Source organism: Pelophylax lessonae (genome assembly GCF_965119305.1).
Source record: "Pelophylax lessonae genome assembly, chromosome: 5".
NCBI classification, from domain to species: Eukaryota; Metazoa; Chordata; class Amphibia; order Anura; family Ranidae; genus Pelophylax; species Pelophylax lessonae.
In genome coordinates this window covers 420,769,526-420,786,013 of record NC_138772.1, presented here as the reverse complement: position 1 = coordinate 420,786,013, position 16,488 = coordinate 420,769,526, and the positions used below count along the sequence as shown (strand labels likewise).

Genomic DNA, 16,488 nt, shown 5'->3' with positions numbered 1-16,488 from the left:
TCTTCACATTGCTTTTGCAGCATTATAAATTGACAAAAGCTTTAAAACATAATGCTTGATCTTTAAGAGAAGTGATAATTGCAGAGGAAGACATTCATTTTCCCAGCAAACAAGAAACATCTTTACAAAGCACAGTGTGGAATAGAACACAATGAACTGCATATACTAGTATGTAAGGAGAATGACTAAATAATTGCAGAGGAAGACTTTCATTTCTCCAGCAAACAAGGAACGTCTTTACAATGTGCAGTGTGGAACAGAACACAATAAAAACTGCATATACTGGTATGTAAGGAGAATGACTTTCTTGAAGCTGAGTGTTGTGACAGCTAGCCCCTCACTCACCTTATCTGTACAAATACTTAGAATACCAAAATAAAATATTCTGAGTTACTACCATACCATTTACCTTGGTTTTGTAGTGATTTTCTATCCTATTCAGTGATCTATAATCTGTATCTTTTGTATACACATTTTATATGCTTCTTAAAAGTGCATATACAAGCAACATTTTTTTAGTTTATAATATTAAACATTTAATAATAGTGTTTGTTCAGCAGGACAATGCGGACCAAACACTAATGTAAACATTTTTCTAACTCTTGGTTTATTGGTCGGGTGCTCTCTTTGGAATTAACCACTTAAGCCCCGGAAGATTTTACCCCCTTCCTGCCCAGGGCCTATTTTGCGATTCGGCACTGCGTGACTTTAACGGGCAATTGCGCGGTCATGCAACGCTGTACCTAAACGAATTTGGCATCCTTTTTCCCCCCACAAACAGAGCTTTCTTTTGGTGGTATTTGATCACCTGTACGATTTTTTGATCATGCGCTATAAACAAAAAAAGAGCGTCAATTTTGCAAAAATAACAATATTTTCACATTTTTCTTATATGAAATCCCCCCCCCAAAAAAATGTAAAAATCTAAATTTTTGAACATTTTAGGCCAATTTTTTTTTACCATATGTTTGGTAAAAAAAATTGCAAAAAGCGTATTTTGATTGGTTTGCGCAAAAGTTATTGCGTTTACTAACAAAGGGAAAGATTTTTGTCATTTTTGTTGTTTTTTTTTTTAACGCGTAATGACGGCGATCTGCGATTTTTTTTGCGGGACTGCGACATTGGGGCGGACAGATCGGACCCTTGACATTGACATTTTTGACACTTTTGGGGTTACCAGTGACATTACTACAGTAATCAGTGCTATACATATGCACTGTTACTGTAAAAATGACACTGGCAGTGAAGGAGTTAACTGTATTGGAGAGGGAGGGGTTAAGTGTGTCCTAGGGGCATGTTTCTAACTGTGATTGGCTGTGGCTTGATGTGTAAGAACAGTGATCAACGGTCCTACATAGTAGAACCGTTTGATCACCCCATTCTTACACAGGGAGAACTGACAGGCGGCTTTGTTTACACTAGCCACCAGCCTTTCTCCCGCTGTCACGGACGGTCGCGAGTGCCCGGCGGACATCGGGTCCGCCGGCCACACGCGCGGGGGGGTCCGTGACCGAGCGGGAGCGCGCATCCGGTGGCGCGCGCTCGCTCCCAAAACCCTTACAGGCTAGCGATGTAGCCCTACATCGCTCTGCCTGTGAGGGGCTGACTGCTGACGTAAATAGTCATGCGGCAGTCGGCAAGTGGTTAATATACATAGTTTACAAATGTTGGATGCCCTGTTTTGTGGGGCAATACACAAAGTTTTCAAACTTTGGGTAGTAGACAAAAAAGCAGCGCACGCATGCCCTGAATGCGCGCAGCTGACACCACGCCAGACTGCATGCCCCGTTTCGGCTCTCCATCCCCTAGGCTCTTTCTCCTCCACCCACTGACCTGAAGCTCCAGGTCCCACTGGCGCTGCTGGCTACGTGACACGCTGAGGACCTCAGCCTTCCTTCAGGATGGATCTGCATGATGTGGCTAATTATATAACTTTTCTACCCCACCATTCTGTGAGTGCATCCTAATAAAGTGTATCCTTGTTACTGTATTGTACTGCACTTACATCGGCGCTGCTTTTTTGTTTGAATGAACTAGATCGGAGGCTGAGAAACAGGCATTCTCATCCAACATCAGTGCCTGACCTCAGAGATGCGCTTCTGAAAGAATAGTCAAACATTCCCATAGATACACTCCTAAACCATGTGGACAGCCTTCCCACAAGAGTTGAAACTGTTATAGCTGCAAACGGTGGGCCAACTCAATATTGAACCCTACGGACTAAGACTGGGATGCCATTAAACTTCATGTGCATGTAAAGACAGGTGTCCCAATACTTTTGGTAATATAGTGTATGTGAGTATGTCAGAAGACATTACTACTCGTTTGTTTGGCAGTACAGAAAATCAAAATAACTGAATTTAGGTTTATGATTATATCAAATTACTTTGACGTTTTTGGGGACATTTTCCTGTTACAGCAAGTAATTTGAAATCATGAAAAGCATGCCCTATCTACCATTCTGTTTTTAGTGTGTTTTTTTTTTTTTTTTTTATATACTAAGTGTTGCCTATAAGGTGAGCAACACAAAATACCAATAGCTGGAGCAAGATAGTGTGTTCCTGAGGAGTATGGGCCCTTTAAAGGGACATGTAAACACCATAAATTTGCTTAACCACTTGCCGACCGCCACAAGTAGATATACTGTGGCGGTCAGCCTCGGCCAGGCAGAGTGACGTATATACGTCACTAGCCTGTGACCGGCTTGTGAGCCAATAGCGGGCGAGCGCGCGCCCGCCCCGGCTCGTTCACTGAGGAGTCCGCGCATGTGACCGGCGGACCCGATGTCCGCCGGTCACACTGCGATCGTCGGTAGAGAGGGAGAAAGGCGGGCGGCTTATGTAAACAAGCCGCCTGTCATTCTCCCCTGTGTAAAAATGGAGATCAGACGGTTCTACTACGTAGAACCATTGATCTCTGTTTTTACAATAGTAGACATGTCCCATCACAGTTAGAAGCACGCCCCTAGGACACACTTAACCCCTCCCTTTCCAATACAGTTAACCCCTTCCCTGCCAGTGTCATTTTTACAGTAACAGTGCATATGTATAGCACTGATTACTGCAGTAATGTCACTGGTAACCCCAAAAGTGTCAAAAATGTCAGTCAAGGGTCCGATCTGTCCGCCGCAATGTCGCAGTCACGCAAAAAAAATTCGCAGATCGCCGCCATTACTCGTTAAAAAAAAAACACCAAAAATGACAAAAATCTTTCCCTTTGTTAGTAAACGCGATAACTTTTGCGCAAAGCAATCAAAATACGCTTTTTGCAATTTTTTTTTACCAAACATATGTAGCATAAAACAAATTGGCCGAAAATGTTAAGAAATTTTGATTTTTACATTTTTTTGGGGGGGAATTTCATATAAAAAAATGTGAAAAATATTGTTATTTTTGCAAAATTTACGCAATTTTTTTGTTTATAGCGCATGATCAAAAAATCGCACAGGTGATCAAATACCACCAAAAGAAAGCTCTGTTTGTGGGAAAAAAAGGAAGTGAAATTTGTTTAGGTACAGCGTCGCACGACCGCGCAATTGTCCGTTAAAGTCACGCAGTAAAAAAATCGCAAAAAAAACCCTGGTCAGGAAGGGGGTAAAATCTTCCGGGGCTTAAGTGGTTAAATAGCTCAATCCTTAGAAAGTTTATAAGTCCAAAGTATAGGTGGATAGGGGATTACTTCAAACATAATTACTTCAAATTCAATGGGACCTATTATCTTCAAACAAATGCACAGCTATTGGGGGCACATTTTTCCCCAAGCTATGCCAACTCAACAATGGGGTACTGGGAACATCTACATATCACTTCCAATAATCATTTTTCCTCCCTTGTTGTCTACTACGGTCACTACATCGATGAAATAGTGATCATATGCATCGGTCCACCTCAGGAGGTACAAACTTTTGTCAATTATTGCAACCGCAATACATCGGGCCTCTCCTTCACCCATGTGAAGCTTTCCTGGATCTTAAACTATGCCACAAAGGCAGGCTCATATACATTAGGAACTTTGTTAAATCCACTACAGAGAATTCCTTAATTAATTTTTGCAGTTGCCACCACCCTAGAAGGGTCAGCAACATCCGTTGTAGCCAAATTTGTCGTGTACGGAAGAACTGTACCCTTGATTCTGATTACATCACTCATGGGCAACTTCTAGCCATTAATTGTTTCGAAAAAGGGTACCCTGCTTCTATTGTAGATGAAGCTTTCCAACATTATCTCAATCCAGCCTCATGTTGCCCCAAAGATCTGTCCTCATCCAATGCATTAAAACCTACCTGTTTCACAACCTAAATTCATTCCCGAAACAAGAAAATGGAAAATATTCTATCAAGTCATTGGTCTATACTGCTTGAGGACCCTTACCTGCACATCGACCCTGACTACCAAACCTAAGTTATCTTATGGGAAAGCTAGGAATATTAAAAGTAAAATTGCCCTAGTAAAAGCAAAAGTCCCCCCCCTCCCCCCCCCTCCACTCGTCCCATGACCCTTATCACACTGGTTGGTATGTATCAATGTAAAAAAACTTGTCTGCCTAACTTGCCAATTTGTACAGCATGGGTGAAAAACCTTCTCAGTGAAAGGCAAAATTTACATCAGGGAATTCAATAATTGTTCTACAGAATATGTAGTCCACTGCCTAACCCATCCAGGAGATTTGTTCTACATTGGTGGAACAATTAGAACCTTGAGCAACTGCTTTGGTGAACACAGGCAGTTTATAGAAAGTGGCTGTGACCAAAACAGTGTCTCAAGGCAGTTTCTTGAACAACATGGGAAATCCACTGTCTGTTTAAAAGTCTGGATCATCGAGGCCATCCCTAGATCATTCCCTATAGCTGAACATTTCAAGCATTTATGGCAGCAAAAAACCTACTGGATCTACTTTTTGGTTATTCTCGTTCCAGAAGGGGTAAAAGAAGAAATAGAGGTGCATATCCTGCTCTAAAATATAGCTTTTTGCAAATTAATATGTCAATGTTGTATGCCTGTTTTTTACATATAATAGAATTAGTCTTTCCTTTTCATTTGTATTTTTATTTTTCCTTTTCCAGCGGAACCTTATGGTCCCTCTTAAATAATAATAATAAATTGCAAGTGGTGTTGATGTGGGGGTCTGTCTTATCAGCCATAGTAAGTACTGACAACATCCATTATATATACATATATAACCTTGTTTACATGTCCTATATGCAATATTTTTATTAGATACATACCATAGTATTATTATTGTCATACACAAGGATGACGTTAAGGCTCCGTTCACATCTAGGTGTTTTGGGGCGTTTTTGGGGCGTTTTTCTGCTCTAGGATCAGCTCTCAAAACGCCCAACAAGACAAATCCTATTCATTTCAATGGCCCCTGTTCACATCTGAGCGTTTTGACGCTGTATACAAAACGCCCAACGCTCAAAAAAGTACATGAGCTTCTTTTTGGGCAGATTACAGGCGTTTTCCATTGATCTCTATTCAATCTAAAAACGCCTGCACAAAAATCGCGGTAAAAATGGCGGTAAAATCGCGGTAAAAAACGCCGCAAAAATCGCGGTAAAATCGCGGTAAAAAACACGCGAAAAACGCTACGCTCAGGTGTGAATGTAGCCTAAGTAATTGATTTTACAATATATCATTTTATTCTGTGTTAAAATTATCAAGTTGACTATTTTAGGTATTTATATTTACTGTCTGTCTATTAAAATATGTAAGCTTTTTACCAATGTACTATAGCCCCCCCCCCCTTCTGTTATGTCCAGTGTATTTTTTGGTATATCCTGCTGTTTATCAAAGAGCTGCTGCCCTTGCAGTCTACCTGATGGTCCCATTTTACTCCTTAATCTTGTGAGTGTATTTTAATCTTGTGAATGAAACTGCCTTTTAATACTACACTTAGGTGGTGCTTCCTGCTCTTCTCCCTTGTATAAAATGAGCAGCCATGCATGCATTTAGGCAACTGCTTTGAGATGCCTATTTATTTAGTAACTTTTTAAAAATTCAAAAAAAATAAATCATTTATGATTTATCATTAAAAATATATAATTTATTTTGGTTTGGTGTTAGCAGTGTGGTCGTTTCCTAATATCTTTATACCTTTCTGACCTCATTTTTAGATAAATGTAATTGCACTTACAGCAACAATCTCAAATTTATCCATAGCAACAGTATACAATTGAACAAAATTAATTATAAAAATTAAAATAATGAAAATGTTGTTAACCTAACCTAGGGTAAACAGTACCTAGCCTAACAAAGGTGCACTGAACTGTAGGTACCTTGGGGTGCATACAAATATCTGCGTTAGTCTATAAATCATTTAACATGTCCTTACAGAAACAAACTATTCCTAGATTTAGATCTCAATTTTTTCCAAATTAAGATCAGGTCTTGCTCTCCTAGGGCTAAGCTAACCTCCTGTCATTCAGCTATCACTTTCCAGAGCTTCACATGTAACTTTATAATCACCCTACGTATATTTAAAGTTCCCTTTAAAGTAGCGCAACATTATTAATGGTAACCTGGTATGGCAAACATATTAAAAAAAAAAAAAACTATCAAGAGCATCAGCGGAGGGTATCATGCCCCCTCTAATTTAGGCCCAGACAGCATAAACTGAGGGAAATGATACTGTGTATCTCTATAAAAAAGAGAAACTCTTCAAAAAATTTAAAGGATGGAATAATTTTATTGGTACTGGAAATGCTACTTTCTGACATATCCTAACTTCTTTATCTTTTTTAAATATATTTATAGTAAACTTACAAAACTCTGCTTCTAATGCAATACCATTTTAACAAGAATAGGTGATAATTGCTATGCTAATGGTACATATTTTGAAGTTAACTATGAGCATTCAAAATGTATTTATTTTTTTCTTATAAATTTGCTATTTAACTAAATTTCACGTGCTTGCCCACAAATCACAGTGACCATTAATTTTCTCTTGCATCCTTGAACATCTATTTCCTACAATTTCTCTATCATATTGGTATATCAATAATGGGAGCCTTTATTCTCACAATTTTCCTTTTTTTCCAAATCACTCAAATGTAATTTTTTTTTTGGTAGTTATAAATTAAAGTTCTAAACTGTGGAGCAAAAAGTAAATTTGATTTCAGTAATGCCTAGTTTGATTTGATCAAATATGCAAAACTAAGGGCAGCAACAAATACCAACCGATCAGAATTCAGCTTACTGAATCCAAATCAGTACATGAAGGGTAGCTGATTAATTTGCATGTGCGCTACACGTGGAACTTAGGGCACCCTAAACTTGGTACCTTGCAATATTTTAATAACTAGGTCAACCTATGTCATGTATGTTGAAACCACAGTTTGATTAACATTAATAAAGTAATATTATCTGTTAACAATGTCTGTGTTTCTGTTGAATTTTTACACATACCTGTTGATTCACAGGAAAGTTCCTGTTAATTTTCTTTATCTGTGGAGAAAAGATATAAACATTAGAAAAATTATATTAAAAATGTAATTATGTTAAAAAAAAACATTATTACTCATTGTAGCGTATATTATAAGGCCAAACTGTCTTTAACCAGGAGCACTGCTTTATGACTACTAAATCAGATGTTAGGACATAGAACAGACCTAGTTAGTATATTGGCTCCATAATAATCTCAAATTATGGTCATTTGCTTCACTACAGCCCCTAATTGGTTATACTACATGTATACCGACAGAACATAAGTGGCAGGTGGGCTCCCAAAAATATAGAACCGCTCACAAGTGTGATAGCTCAATTATCTATTCCTACTGCAATGCCATAAACATTCTAAGTAATAATAATAATAATATAAAATAATGAAGTGTACAAGCGAAAAAGAAAGTATAATATATGATCTTTTCATTTGGAGGTGAGTTAACAGATTACTGTAAATTTTAGTTTCAGACGATTTTCACTATTTCGTACTAAATCCATTACACAGAGCACATACTATTTATCTATATATCTACAAACTGCCATCATACATCAAAGAGCTCTTGGCTTTGCCAATTTATTCTTCATATCAGTCTCGGTCTATAAGTTCTTGTTTACACATAGGTTCTAAGTGCACTTGTGCTTCATTCACACTGAGTGTTTATCAAAAGCTGTGCATGTAATCCTGTGGAGTAAGTGCTGGAAGTGTATGTGTACATTTAACTGTAATTGGAAGCATTAGGATGACATTTCCTTGTGTACGGCATTATTATCAATGTTCATATAAATACAGTCATCAGCAGGGGCCCTTCGGTTACTTTTCATTTTCAGTGACGAATGGTCAAGTAATTTCCTGGTTTCTTTCTATCACCGATTTTAAACATGTAAGCATTCTGCTCAAGTACATGTTACATAGTTGGTAAGGTTGAATAAAGACATCAGCTAATCAAGGTTAATCTTTGTGAGTGTATGAGTGTGTATGTATTTATGCCTCTATCATTTCCCATATTTCTGTATATTGCGTTAGTTAAGATGCCCATCTAAGCGTTTTTAGAAATTATTGACACTCCCCACTGACGCCACTGGTTGTGGAAGGTAGTTCCACATCCTTACTGTTCTAACAGTATAGAACCCCCTACGCACTTAAAGGTTAAACCACTTCTCATCCAACCTCATTGAGTGGCCATGCGTCTTCTTAAGTGACCTGAGATTGAACAGTTTTTTTTTCCCTATGCTAAAATCACCATTTGGAGATACTATATTACCCTAGGTTATACCCAATATTATATTACACTATATTACCAAGGGTATTGGGATGCCTACTTTTACACGCACATGAACCTGGCATCCCAGTTCTAATCCGTAGGGCTCAATATTGAGTTGGCCCACCCTTTTCAGCAATAACAGCTTTAACTCTTCTGGGAAGGCTGTCCACAAGGTTTAGAAGTGTGTCTATGGGAATGTTTGACCATTCTTCCCGAAGCGCATTTGTGAGGTCAGGCACTGATGTCTGAGAGAAGACCTGACTTGCAGTCTCTGCTCAAATTCATCCCAAAGGTGTTCTATCAGGTTGAGGTCAGGACTGTGCAGGCCAGTCAAGTTCCTCCACCCCAAACTCGCTCATCCAAGCAAAGGGTGGGCCAACTCAATATTGAACCCTATGGACTAAGACTGGGATGCCATTAAAGTTCATGTGCATGTAAAAGGCATACCTCCTCTTAAGCATCTCTTCTTCAGGGAAAATACTTTTAAAGGATAAGTTCACCTTTCATACCATGTTACATGGTACACCCATATCCAGGGTGTAACATGCAACATACTACTAAATAAGCAGCCCCCGGGCGTGGCTGAGATGTGAAGCTGAGAAGATGTGCTGTGCTCGAGCTCCGATCCTGATCCTGATTTTATCCTATCTATTTCAGCATCCTCTTAACCTCTTGGCACCCCTTATTTCACAACCCTGGGTTCCAGGAAGACAAGCGGCACCCAACAGGCTCTTCCGCTGTCTCCTAGGAAGCTGCGCTCCTCTAAATCCTCGGCTAACTCTCACCGTCCTCCGGGTCCGCCAGCAGCCATATTGGACATGAGGCCCTGTCATCACGTCATGTCTACTAGTACCCAGATGGATGCAGGCCCGAGGGGGTCGTCGGATCCATCACCATCGGACATCCTGCAGGCAATAAAGGCCTGCAAGGACATGCTTACAGTCAAGATAAACTATTTGGCCATGGATATCATCCTCATTAGGCACGACTTGGACAAGTTCCACTCCCGGATGTCGGAGGCAGAGGACCGCATCTCCCACCTAGAGGACTCTACCAGGGCAGACTCCAGGGACCTCTACGCTCTGCAGGTGCAGGTTAAGGCGCTCCAAGACAAGGCAATTGACACAGAAAATCGCCTTAGGCGCAATAATATCAGCGACCTGCTGAGTTTGCGGAAACCTTCCTCACCACACTTTTGGATCTCCCTGCTATGCCTCCCACCTTTGTGGTGGAAAGAGCCCATAGAGTCCCTCCGGCTCCCCCGATCCCGGGGGCCCCACCATGACTGTTCCTGCTCCGTCTTCTGAACTACCGGGATCGGGACCGCATCTTGGCGTTGGTGCGAACCAAGCAGGACCTCCGCTTCGAGAATGCCAGGATCATGTTATTCCCAGACTATTCACCGGAGATACAGCAGAAGTGATGCCAGTTCACTGACATAGGAAAACGGCTTAGAGACCAAGGCATCAAGTTCAGTCCCCTATACCCAGCAGACTCCGTGTGATCGATGGGGACCATACCAGGTTTTTTGACACCCCGAATCTGCGGCCCCCTGGCTGGATGTCCGCTGAGCCTCCACCCGCCACTGGACCTTTTTTTTGTTGTTGTTTTTTTTGCTTCTGGATCTCCCTGCCCTGGACACTGCAGTGGACCCCCCTCCTTCTCCCCCTACTCCGCTGCCCCTCGCTCAGCCTTGCACTTGTGAGTTTGAGCCATCAGGGAAACTAGAGACTGGCTATTGGACACTCCTGATCGCTGTTACCTGTTTTACAGGATCAGCTGCTTGTTTTTGTTCTGTGTTTTGGGCATAGGCCGCTCCCTGGCTCCCCCCATACATTTTTGGGGGATGCTGGGAACCGGCAGGCAAAGCACATTGTGCTTGGGTTGTTTTATTTGGTCACTGTTTTTTTTTCTGTGGTCTAATGTGGTTCACTGTTCGGTGCCTAGGTTCTTTTCTCATTGCTGCTCACCGGATGCTTCTGACCTGTACTATAGCTACCCCTCTCACCCTATCACTGTGGTGGCACAATGGCGTCACATAGCCCGCACACCTTGTGAGTGATTTCCTGGAATGTGCGTGGCCTCAATTCCAAATTCAAGGGGTCGCTCCTCTTCCAATACATAAAATCTCATAACCCCTCTATTCTGATCCTGCAAGAGATGCATCTGGTGGGCAGCAAGTTGCAATCCTTGAAGAAGCCTTGGGTTCAGAAACTTTTCCACACCTCCTACTCTAGTTATGCCAGGGGTGTGTCGATTTTGATTCATAAGACACGCCCTTGCGTGGTGGACTCGGTCCACACAGACCCCATGGGTAGGTATGTCATCCTGGTGTTTTCACTATGGCAGCAGAAATACATTGTGGTGGGTATCTATGTCCCCCCCCCCTTCAAGTCTGAGGTCCTGTACACCATACTGTAGAGGGTAACTCCCTATTGCCCTGCCAAGCTGCTTCTACTGGGGGACTTCAATGACACCCTCTCGCCTGACTTGGACAGGCCTTAACTCCCCAAATCCTTTTCGGGGAGCTCCTTGACTGGTCACTCGCTGCAGGGGTGACAGAGGTCTGGCAATGAAAGCACCCCGAGCAGAAGGTTTTTTCCTGTTTCTCTGCTTTCTACAAAACCTCCTCTAGAATAGACTATGCTTTTGCCAACCCGGCTATGTTATCTGATGTGGAGACGGCTGGATACTTACCTAGCGGCTTGTCTGACCATAGTCCTCTACTGGTCAGCCTGCGCTCCTGCTGCGTTCGCAGCGGCTCCATGTGGCGATTGGGCTCCCAGTGGATAGAGCAGTCTGATGTCTCCACTCAGATCCCTCCAGTGCTGCGAGCATACTGGAATTCCTACGCTGGGTCATCCTCTTCCCCTGTGGTCTGGGATGCGTTTAAGGCTTACACGAGGGGGCAAATATATGTAAGCCATTCAGGCGGTCAAGCTGCAGCAATTAGCCACGGTGTCTGCATTGGAAAGGGCGGTGGAGGAGGCCTCTACTGTATGTGTTATACATTAGACCCCTCTGTCCCCAACTTTGAGGGGCTGCAGGCTTCCAGGAGGGAGTTACATTTTTTTCTGAGGTTACCAGGCTCTCGTTGTATCAGTCGAGGTAGGGCTTCTTTGAACAGGGTGACAGGAATGGCAGGCTCTTGGCGATTATGTCCCAACATGATACACCCCTGACACTGGTTCCGGAACTTACCTCTCCCACGGAGGAGGCCATCACATCTCCGGAGGCCATACTGGAGGCATTCCGCGAGTATTACAGTAATTTGTATACCACGACTGTCCCCCCCTACCCTAGGCTCTAAGGACCTGGGCGCCTACTTGGACCCGATAGCCCTGGGTTGGCTCTCTGACCAGGAGAGGGAAAGTTTAGATTGCCTGATCACCGCTGAGGAGGTTTCAGCTGTCATTCATTCCATACCTGCGGGTAACGCCCCTGGTCCGGATGGACTGCCCATAGTGTTTTATAAATCCCATGTCAGCCTTTTGGCCTCTCTATGCACCCAATGCCTCGAGGACAGAGCCCCCCCACCCCTCGATGGCAGCCGCCCATATCATTCTTATTCATAAAGCCCCCAAAGACCCGAGACTTTGTGCTTCATATCGGCCTATAGCGCTGCTTAATAACGACCTGAAAATCCTGACCAAATTCCTCGCATCTAGGCTACAGCCCTTACTCCCCTCTATCATAGACCCGGACCAGACGGGCTTCATGGCGCACAGGTCCACTGACATTAATCTCTGCAGGCTATATACCAATCTACAGGCACAACATAGCAATACTGGTACAAGAGTCGTCGCCTCTCTGTAATGTTCCGGTACCTTTGGTACCCTAAATTACTCTTTTCACAAGTGTATGCGCCCCACCATTCTCTTTTGGAAAGGTGCGCATACACCTTTAAGACTGAAGCTGTCATCACTCAGCGCCGGACTAGATGGCTATTTAAATCGCCGGTTCTCACTCACATGTGTTCGTTCAAACACCCTTACCTGGATGCTAACTTGGCTTGAAGCTTTCGTGCTTGCAAGCATACCTCGCTGACGGAACCTCGCTGCGCTGATCCCTGTATCCCGCTTCCGGATCATCCGCTCCTCCTGAACCAACCTTCGGCTGTATTGCTATTAGTGCTAAGTACCCCGCAGGGGAACCCTCTATAAACTTATACTAAGCTTACACTATCTAGCTCTGCATAGTAAAGACTATTTATCACATCTGCATATCTAGATTGCTAGCTCTTAAGACTACTGCTACTTATTCCGGCACTGGGTTGATCTCTCTTGTATGTCCACCTGCTACTCTGTCATCTGCTACCATACATGATTGCTAAACCTACCTGCATCCATCTGCTACTGTCTTACCTTCAAGTGTCTGTCACCTACCACCTCCACTCAACCTGTCTCTTAAATCTTCATCACTGTGTTACTACATACATAAAGTCACTCTAGGAACCAGCTTGTTGAGTGTGTGTATTTACTAGCTGAATTAAGACCTTCCACACATGATGAGTCATTGAGGTTGGGAATGGTATCTCAGCATCTCTCTTACATGACTACTGAAGTGGAATATTTCTGCAGCTGAAAATCCACACCATACATGAAACGCAGGAGCGTTACAGATTGAACGAACCCACAAATGGATTCAGCAGAAATAACCACTCAGGTGACACAATTAAAACAGCAAGTAACTGCGTTAATACACGCACTTGCTGAATTAAAAGAAGACAATCAGGCTCTGTCGCAGCAGGTAATTAGACTGACACAACTTACCTCTGCTCAGTCCCCTGAACCCAAGATAAATCCCCCTTTGGTATTTACAGGCGATCGCAAAAAATTTCGCGAATTTAAAAACGCATGTGAGTTACTTTTTTTGCTAAAACCTCGTACCTACCTTACTGATCACATTAAGGTTTGTACTATTATTTCTTACCTAACAGGCGATCCTCGAGCCTGGGCAGACTCTCTTTTTGAGAAAAACGACCAGCTTCTCAACTCCTATGCCTTGTTCCTAGCAGAATTCGCTAGCCTATATGATGACCCCAATAGGCAGAGTACTGCCGATCTTCAATTAAGATCCTTGAAACAAGGAAGGAGGCCTGTAGAAGACTTTGTCGTGGAATTCAAGAGATGGACCCTTGATTCAGAATGGAATGATGCATCTCTGAAAACCCAATTTAGGCTTGGCCTATCAGAAGCCGTTAAGGACGAGCTCGCCCGAGCGGAGCTACCAAAAACCCTGGATACATTAATACAACTCAGTACTACCATAGATAGAAGACTACGAGAAAGAAAGGCTGAGAAAATGGGAATGCCATTATCCGTTTCCTCTCGGATTCCGGCCGTTAACCCCGTTCCTATGGAGGTAGGAACCATACGCCCACCGCTATCAACTATGGAAAAAGCCAAAAGACGATATGAAAATCTCTGCTTGTACTGTGCATCCCCGGATCACAAGATAAATGTCTGTCCCCTAGTCAACAAAAAGAAGGGTGAGTGTTCACATGTCCTCCTAGGGGGATTGACAACTTCATTCACTAACCCTTACATTTTTGTTTGTTTGACATTACAGTGGGACCAGAACAGGATTACTACTAAGGCCATGATTGACACAGGATCTTGTGGAAATTATATTGATATATGTTTTGCTGCTTCAAATAAAATTCCTATTATTTCTAAACTTAAACCTGTCTCAGTAAGTCTAATTACCGGTGTTCCGTTATCCTCTGGTCCGATCACCGATCAGACACAAGAACTTCTAGTCACTATTAACGAGTCTCATAGGGAGACTACTACCTTCGATTTAATACCTTCACCCCACTTTCCCATTGTGTTGGGACTTCCCTGGTTACACACACACCAACCAACCATAGATTGGAAGGAACGGTCCTTGGCCTTCCTCTCTTGCTATTGCGAGGATATGTGTAACCTCCCGTCTTCCGGGAAGATTCTGTCTATGGTGACAGATGAGATTGCACCACTATGTTATCAGGATCTTTCTGAGGTTTTTCTTGAGAAAAATGCTCAAGCATTACCTCCTCATCGAGACTATGATTGTAGCATTCATCTACTCCCAAATAGCAAATTGCCGTTCGGTCATGTTTATCCTCTTTCACAGGATGAACTTTCCCATCTCAAAACCTATTTGGATGAGAATTTGGAAAAAGGTTTTATTAGACCTTCCACTTCTTCCACAGCAGCAGGACTCTTTTTTGTTCGCAATAAGGACTCAAGTCTCAGACCTATCATCGACTACAGGAAATTGAATGCTATCACAATAAAAGATCGCTATCCTCTACCGCTTATCCCTGAGCTCATTGAGCAGGTGCGTGGAGCTACCTATTTTTCAAAATTGGACCTGAAAGGAGCATACAATCTCATTCGAATCCGTGATGGACACGAGTGGAAGACTGCATTCAGAACCAGATACGGATTGTTCGAATATCTTGTGATGCCATTCGGGCTACGCAACGCCCCTGCAGTTTTCCAACGATTTATAAACGATATTTTTAAAGACTTACTAGATGTCTGTGTTGTGGTATATCTGGACGATATACTTATATATTCACGATCCCTGTCTGAACACATAAGACATGTAAGACTTTTACTATCGAGATTGCTTGCACATAACCTTTATGTGAAACTGAAGAAATGCTTGTTTCATAAAGACGAGGTACTCTTTCTAGGCTACATCATATCCAAAACAGGAATTGAGATGGACATGAGTAAAATATCCTGCATTCAGGATTGGCCTACACCAACCACACGCAAGGCGCTACAGCGATTCCTGGGATTTTCAAATTTCTACAGGAAGTTCATTAAAAACTTTTCTGCTATTGTGAGACCCCTCACACAGCTCACTAGCATAAAAAAACCATTCAAATGGTCAGAAGAAGCCAATAAAGCTTTTCACTTGTTAAAGACAAGGTTTACTTCCGCTCCCATATTACGCCATCCAGACCCATCCCTCCAATACATTCTGGAGGTAGATGCGTCAAACATGGCAGTAGGAGCAATACTCTCCCAACGACCAACCCACACTTCACCACTTCATCCAGTCGCCTTTTTTTCTAAATCCCTAAGCAGTCCCGAGATAAATTACCCCGTGGGTGAAAAGGAACTGCTTGCTATAAAATTGGCTCTGGAGAATTGGCGACATTTACTCGAAGGCACCCAATTACCAATAATTATATACACGGACCATAAAAACCTCCAATATCTTCAGACTAGCAAAACTCTCTCGCACCTACAGGTACGATGGTCACTATTCTTTCTAAGGTTTAACTTCCTAGTGACTTACACACCTGCAGATAAGAACAAAAAGGCGGATGCACTATCACGACTAACTGAAGAAAACTACTTTGAAATCCCTTCCGTTCCTATAATACCTCACAAACGCATTATTGGAGTTGTCCGTTCCTTGAAGGAAGAGGTTTTGCATGGTATAAGTTTGGATTCACACCCACCACAACTAAATACTGATGCAGAAGGCTTCCTCTACTACAACGACAAACTTTACATACCACCTACCCTACGCACCAAGATCTTGGAATTATCTCATGATGTGCCTATGGCAGGACATATGGGTATGACAAAGACTCTTAATTTGTTTTCCTGGCAATTCTGGTGGCCTGACATGAAAACATCTATACAAAAATTCGTCTCTTCATGCAATGTCTGTGCCAGGTCCAAAATTGACACTACGAGACCATCCGGTCTACTATGCAGTCTACCAATACCCCAAACTCCATGGGAAGTTTTGTCCTTAGACTTCATCGTAGAATT

General features: G+C 42.5%; 1 protein-coding gene across 2 annotated transcripts in view; it reads right to left on the bottom strand.

Annotated features, from left to right (window-relative positions):
- SNTG1 (syntrophin gamma 1) overlaps window positions 1–16,488 on the bottom strand; it is a 914,265-nt gene that overhangs the window by 51,437 nt on the left and 846,340 nt on the right. For both annotated transcript variants that reach the window (XM_082259744.1, XM_082259745.1), the window contains one exon: window positions 7,407–7,445. In XM_082259744.1, the coding sequence (XP_082115870.1) occupies window positions 7,407–7,445 (39 nt within the window). The remainder of the gene's footprint in view (window positions 1–7,406; window positions 7,446–16,488) is intronic.